This window comes from Austrofundulus limnaeus, unplaced genomic scaffold (genome assembly GCF_001266775.1).
Source record: "Austrofundulus limnaeus strain Quisiro unplaced genomic scaffold, Austrofundulus_limnaeus-1.0 Scaffold1646, whole genome shotgun sequence".
Lineage (NCBI taxonomy): Eukaryota > Metazoa > Chordata > Actinopteri > Cyprinodontiformes > Rivulidae > Austrofundulus > Austrofundulus limnaeus.
The window spans coordinates 849-8316 of record NW_013954048.1 but is presented as its reverse complement, the minus strand read 5'-3'; the positions used below and the strand labels follow the sequence as shown (position 1 = coordinate 8316).

The 7468-nt window shown below is 40.2% G+C and overlaps 1 protein-coding gene across 6 annotated transcripts in view; it reads right to left on the bottom strand.

Annotated features, from left to right (window-relative positions):
• itga7 (integrin, alpha 7) overlaps positions 1 to 3680 on the bottom strand; it is a 26927-nt gene extending 23247 nt beyond the window's left edge. For 4 of the 6 annotated variants that reach the window (XR_001312512.1, XM_014033147.1, XM_014033149.1 and 1 more), the window contains exon 1: positions 3155 to 3680. Coding sequence is in view for 5 of the 6 variants with exons in the window: in XM_014033147.1 (XP_013888601.1) it covers positions 3155 to 3372 (218 nt within the window). In the remaining variant the exon portion in view is untranslated. The remainder of the gene's footprint in view (positions 1 to 3154) is intronic. The other 2 variants (XM_014033150.1, XM_014033151.1) reach the window with 1 other exon arrangement.
• Between the last annotated feature and the right edge of the window lie 3788 nt (positions 3681 to 7468).

Sequence of the window (7468 nt, the reverse complement as noted above, 5' to 3'; positions counted from 1 at the left end):
TATATAAAATAATCACAAAAAGAGCCAACCGGGTTAGACTAGACATATAACACAATAGATGTTGTGAAGGGAGGTTGCAGATCTTTCATCAAGAAACAATAATGGATGAATTGTCGCCCACATGAATGCAGCAGAGAGGAGCTGCTTCTGTCAAAGSAAAGGGAAATAAAAAACAATGAAACAGTAAATTACAGGCACAGAATGACTTAAGGTGGATACTTTTCATTAGAGTAGGTAACAAAATGACTTATAGGTGGAAAAAATAGAAATCTCCATGATGTCAAGCAGTAACTAGTACAGACAAACCAACACACACACACAGGCAAAACGTTATTGCCACTTCACATTTGACAGCAGACAATAAATACGTAACAGATTTTTTTAAAACTAATCTGCTTTTTTTATGTTACGTTTCAACAGCTTTCTAAAACAATATCGGACCAGGGGCTTATAAGGCTCCCTTTCCTCACCAGTCTGTGAACTATAAGCAGAGGCACTTCTCATGTCATTATAAATAGCTGACAAACACATAACTCAGACTTAAATACCCTCTCGTCTTATCCTCAGTCTGGCACCAGCAGCCAGCAGTAGCAGCAGAAGATGAAGCCCTRTCAGTTAAAGCTTTGTGGTTCTGCTTCACAACAACCAAGATAAAAAAAATGTTAAAGGTTTCACAGGTCTTGGAGGACCAATGGAGACTCTCTGAGGGTGGCATACTTTTACTTCCTTGTGACATGACCCTGACCAGGATCCTCTTACACTGAACACAGGATCMCTGTGATGCATGGCTTCATGTTTGCCTCGACCTTTGTTACCAAACAAGCTRTAGAGTCTGAAGCAGCCAAACAAAGACGTRAAGCAAAACTAAGAATAAAAATGASACATTGTGTGGAGGGGCCACGCTTWCAGTTCCACTCCTGGGATGATGGCATCATGACTAACCCGAGCTCTAGCTTTCCTTCATCACAGGTCATGTGATCCTATCATAAAAAAAGAGCACAGAACAGAGCATCAAAGCAGTGATATCATATTCACAACTGAATCAGGTGACATAAAACCCACAATGAGCATGAAGCAGAATGGCCATGGGCAGCAGTAACCCAAACGAGCCTGATACCAAAAAGAAAAAAAAATGAGTCACGAGCGTTTAATTACAGAAGGTTTCAGGCAGATTGTTCTGAGACAGTTTATCAGACAATCAAAGTAACACCAGCAGCCACAGAGAGACGGATGATCAAGAAGCTGAATGTTGTTTCGGCTGCTTCTTTTAGCGCAGGTGGCCTCAGCGAACACACTCAGAGTGCCCTTCCTAACTTGGACTCAATCACCTCAGGATTACAAGACTGCAGCACCAACCACTGAGCTACCACAGCCATAAAGCCAAATGGAAATGCATTATTCAGGGAGGAAGTACATGCTGTTAAAAGGTGTAAAAGTGAATCATAACCTCTAAATCAGTGCCATGTGAGTTTTAAATGTAGGTTTTCTAAAAGAGWAGGCTTGCTGTAATTTCAACTGCATCTTTGAACGTCATCAGACTCAAATCCGATCAGAGATGAAGCCGGGGTAAGTCGAAACATAAAGTTGATGTCAGAGCGTACAGGAAGCATTACTCACACTGCTCCTCTCCATTTTGGTGCATCCTCACATCAGCCTTTTTAATTCAGACATTTATTGAGCGCCTCCTGGCACAAACACCACTGACGCTCCGTTTTCTCCGGAGTCATTCCTCCTGTTTACTGCAGGCCACGGCATCGAGCAACACAACACTTTATTATTATTGTTATCAGTTTTTAAAATAAGTTATTAGAGGACTTGCTGCTGGGAAGGTTTTTTGAGAGGGGTGACATGACTCTGCCTGATGTCATTGCCCCTCGGCCTCACCAGGCGTCAGGACGACTCCCACACGGGTAAACCGAGCAGCCAACAGTTAAATATGGAGCACTAAAACAGGAGCCCACACATCATGAATTCCTCCATACTAAAAGCTTTGTTTTTTACTGTAATATCACTTTAAATTTAAGTTGCAACACATTAAAAAAAGAAAAAGAAACACATTTTTGATTTACAAAGAAAAACATGATAGTCTAAACAAATTTTATTGTATTTTTTTTCTTAAAGAGTATAATTAATTCATGTTCTTAGATTCCAAAACTCTTGTTTAAAACAACCCAATTTGTAACTCAACACTGAGTAGTTGTAACTCTGCAGGGTTGGGGTTGTTGGTTCAATGTAATGAGTTAAGTTTTTAACCCCTGAAATTGTGTTAAAATGACCAGTTTGTTGAATTTGAGCTACTAAGATAAGTTATAAAGAATAACCCAAAGTCTAGCACAAACTAAAGTTATTATTAACCAAGTCAACCTGCTGTTTTCCTTTTGCTTTTTTGCTTTACTTTTCTTAAAACATCCCTAAAGCATGGGTCCAGTTGGGTTAACTTCTGGTTTAAAATGACAGTCTAAGACAATCACACAATAATTGAAAATATGCATTATTATTTGACCCTAGTCGGCAAAATCTTTAAAAAAAATTTTAAAGTACTTTCTTGATCACCTCTTGCGGGACTTCAACAATCATTCATTTAGTTCTGTACAGTGTCAACTAATTAGAAGACATATTTGCATCCATTTTTACAATAACGCTCCAGGAGAACTGCCTCTAATTTACAGTCCTGCAGCAAACATTTCAAAAGATTTACAAGCAGATGTGCTGTTATAATTTATTCATGATTTCTAGAGGAAAGGAACTGAGCTTACTTTCAGCCACGCCAAAAGACGCATGACAACAGCTGTTGGCAAAGAGATGATTAAAGGGCAAACATAAACAAACATATAAAAACTCATCCATCCAAACAACCCAGCACAATGAAGGGAACCTCCATAACATCTCCTCTGGCTGTGGCTGGATCTGCTTYAAGAAAATCACTTCCTAAACAAGCAAAGAGGAATTAAACCCAGTCTGACTCATTCATTCTCATCTAACTCAGAACTGGAGCTGAACTCAGAGATGATTTGTCAAATCAGGTACTGACGCAGCACAGAAACACTGACTGAGCACAGATGAATGCCACAATACTGAGGGGAAGGCAGGTGCAGATACGAGAGCAAACACCCAGGTCACGCAGGACAAACTCGGTGCTTTATGACCCACTCACCAGCTCTGAGACTCTGGGATGAGCTGCTGGTGAAGTGCCACAGAGAAACCAAAGAAGGTGCCCCGGTCTCCCAACTTATGAAGTGTGTGAGTAGTGTCCAGGTTAAAGCAGAGGACTTGACTGGAGAGAGCCAACACAGCCCCAAGGAAGCAAGTCCGAAGATGAGAGGAGGGAGATGAGAGGGGGAATGTGTTTCCGTGTCCCACCAAGGCTGCCATAGCAGAGTGCAGGTCCTCCAGCAGAGCAAGTTCAGTTCAACAAGAGCACAGGGGAGATTCCTCTTAGGGCCCCCAGAGAGCTGAAAGAGAAAAAATGCAGCAAATCCTGTGAGGGTCTTCCCTCCTTTCCTCTCCTCTTTAGGTGAGTTCCTTGTTTCCTCTTTCTGCCTCTCAGCTCCGTTTGCTGCTGTCAGTCTGAAGAGCAGGCTGTGAAAATGCGGCTGCTACTACTTTGTGTGTGTGCAAGTGTGTGTTCTCTCAATGCATGTGCTGCGCCTCCCCCTCCTCTATGCTCAGAGGGAGACAAGAGGACAAGTGCCTTGAATAGCCTGCTCACTCCTCCCTTCCCCTCACTCTCTCTCTCTCTCTTTCAGGCCCTCCCTCCTCTCGCTCAGCTGACATCAACACTCAGGGGACTTGAGCCAAAATACCAGGCAAGGTTGTCAGGATACTTGGAGGCTACYGAACAGAAGGAAGGAGGACAACAAAAACAGTTGACTGTTTTATCTGCTGAGTTCACACAATCCAAAGTGCCTCCTCTTGCTGCTCATTGCTGCAGGTGCTTGGTGCAACTGAGGGACATAAAAGGGAAACACAGTCCCAAAGGTCAAAAAGGCAGCAGATGAAAGAAATGAAAGGCTTTCTTTTCCACATCAAAAGCTGTGACGTCTTATTTGTAGCAGGAAACCTATTGCAGACCTTTTGGTTGCCTGTAAACGGGACAAAAATGGGAGAAATTATGTTCGGCGACAAAGCAAWACCAACAGAATAAAGATTGTAGGATAACATCAGGGCATGTCATCAGGGGTGGAGCCAGGGGGTGGCCATGGCCACCACAGACAAACCTTTGGCCACCCCATTGGCCACCCTGCTGTACACACCCCTACCACAGTGAAACAACTTTTAGTGGTGTAATAATCCTCCTGAACAGTTGGTGGCAGTGTCTAACAGTTTGAAACATCACCAACCTCAAAGAAGTGACAAAAAAGTGATTGCTTTCTTTATGTAATCTGACTTATGGTGACAAATGTTTTAGTGTTTTTGTCATCATAACACAGTGCCATTTTCTGTTATGAAGGCTGCATGATGCTCTGTCCCTTTTGATTATGAGTAGGCTTATCACTAAATTGGAAAAAGTGAAATGCCCCTTTAAATTCACTGTTGGTGATTATCAATATTGCACCTGTTCATTGGGTAAAATTATTAATATTAGTTTTAAACATGCAGTAGAAGGTTRTCATTATTTGGCACATTGATGGACTAAAATTAAAAATAAATCAATAAACAATATAAAAGTAAAAGGCACCCCTAAATTCATTAGATATGATAAATTGTGACACATTAAATAACCTTCTCTCAGCTGTAGCAGTGAGATTAAAAACAGAATAATGAAACTAGTTTAATGAAGAATCTGTCGCTGAAATAATTATTAAATCAAGTGTTTAATTGTGTAGGTAAAAGTATGCTAAACAACCTGGTAAAATACATCAGAATGCGGGAAATGGAATTTATTTTGTTCAAAATTATGTGGGGAAGGACCCCCAGACCCCCCAACACTGTTTCCCCCACTTTTAAAATGGTTTTGACACCCATGTTTATAAGGTAGTCACTGCCTGTATAAGGACATAAGGAAATGACAAAAACACAAAGATCTGCAGAAACTTTCAAGTAAAAAAATTATGTAATTTTCCTGGCCAAACCTGTGTGAGTAGTGGCCACCGCTGAGAAAAATGTCTAGCTCCGCCACTGCATGTCATCCCTTTAATCTCATTTAATTAACTTTTTAACTTTTATTAGTCTGGCTTACATTCAGAGCTGTGTTCGAGCTGCAGTGCAGGTCACAGAGACAGGACGGGGAAAAAGAGTATTAGTRGTGTTTATTAACTGTCTAGCAATGTTGGCTATGTGAAAAAGAGCAGCAGAGGTCTGGACAGGAAGCTGACTCTGACGAAAGACGAGGCGTCGAGGAGGGGAGGCGAGTACAGAAGGCCGASCTGAGATAAAAAGGAGGAAAAACGAAAGATCAAAAGGTCGAAGCTGCGGCGTTTTTAACTGATCTGTGTTTAGTTGGAGWGCGTGAGCAGCTGTCAGTGTGACACCTCACCTCTTTGACTCAGTAAACGTCACACAAACAGCTGCAGAGTCACACAAACAGGTGAGCTGCTTTTCACACTTAGCTGTTTTTTTTTTCAAGCGAAGTAGTTTTATTTGTCCAGTGAGCTCAGCCTAATTTTGGTTTTTATTTCATCGTTTTAAGATGTAAACCTCAAGGAACTCTGCTTTTTGAAGGAAAAAATATTTTCTTTTTTCTGAGAGAAGTCGTCGGTTTAGGTTTACATTCAGTTTCCAATATGATTTCTTAAGAAAATTTTATTTTTCTTCTTGTTACAAATTTGGTTTTAAGTAATGTTTTAAGTTTTAGGTAATGTTTTCTTTCTGCCTTGATGATTGTTTCATTTTTTTTCACCAGGGTCCTATTAGTCCCAGAGTATTAATAGTCCCATCTTTCGTCTTGTTAGTTGTCAGTATGTTTGTTAATGTTTGAACTTCTACGTTGAAATCTGGAGCTGAAATTTACACTTAGAAATTTTCCTCTATGATTTACACTTTTTGTTTTAGTACAGTATGTCTTTTTCTCTGCTTTTGTCACCTTTTTCCTCTTTTCTTTTCAAACGGCAGTAAAMGTTCTTGACAAAGCATGTTCTTTGTTGTTTAGTTAACAGATTTAGCTGTAGCTAAATTGGGTTCAAGGAGCCCGGAGATGGCTACAGTTATTTTTGGGATTTTCATGCCTGAATGTTCTGCAGTAAAGGTAAAAAAGTTGGAGTTACTTTGCAAAACCTTCACAATAAGAAAAATTATAGTTTCAGATTAGTGTCTCTGGACATCATCATCAGTACAGCAGGTTTTTGCAGAAAGACACTGAATTCTTCTCATGTGATTTGGCTTCATGAAGCAGTTTCTGGTGTTAAATCTTGTCCATCCCATCTCCTGCTACCCTTTTGGTTTTTAGTTTAGTTTTTTTTAAATCAGTGTTCACGTCTCAGCACCAGTTCATTTACTTCTTCTGTGTCGATTTCAAATTTGTGYTTAGCTGTGCTTTCTGTGTCGGCACGCCAATATGCTCATGTTTGAAGGTTTATCCAGTATCACAGCATGTCTCTTGTGTGCTGAGCACCTTCACTTTGAGGCATAAATTCCTGAAGGACTCCATCAACAAGGGGAGAAAATAAAAAGGAAGAAAGGACCTATAGGATAAAAGGCTGAAAATACCATAATGGCTGCTTGGGCAGCAGGCCAGATCAGAAAGCCTGCAGACAGAACAAAGCACAGACAGAAAGTGGGCTAGAGGAAGGAAAATGGAAAAAMGGGATAATAAAAAGGAAAAAAAATCCCTACAAAGACAGTTACCTATAAAGATTATCTGCCACAGTTGCATCTTGAAGTGAGGCTCATTAGCAGTCTGAGCKGCACTTCAAGGAGAGGACTTGCTTTAGATGGCAGCAGTGGCATGTACAGCCAGGGTCATTTTTCCTTTTTAGCCCCTCCCATCACTTTGATAACCAAGATAGCTGCAGTCAGCACTAATACTGTATTGATTAATGGACAGTGCTATAAGAAGGAGCAGTTATTATGGGATTAAATGCAAACACACCCAGTCTCAGACCACATGTAGTCCCACAAGAAGGGGCTGAGCTGAGTGCAGAGATTCTGCTGGCAACAATAACATTTAGTACAATTGTTATTAACCCTAATGTAAATTTAGAGCAGGATGATTTATTAGACAAATTTATAAAGCATTTTTCTTTTTCTCCTAAAGCTTCATTTAAAATTCTTTGTATACATCACACAAAATGAGTTCTGTTTGCATTGTGTTTGAATTTGTTAATGATTATTTACTATCAGTAAATTCATTCTATGACATGAGTATATTTATATATTTATGAGTATATGAYGACATCGGTATATGATCTGTCTGTGCATGTTAACTTTCTGTGGTTAGAGATAAGAATAAATACAAGTAATAACTGTAGGAGTCACTTTAGCCACACATAAAAGTGGGTCAGAGGCGACCTCTGGCGGGAAATTGTGGATG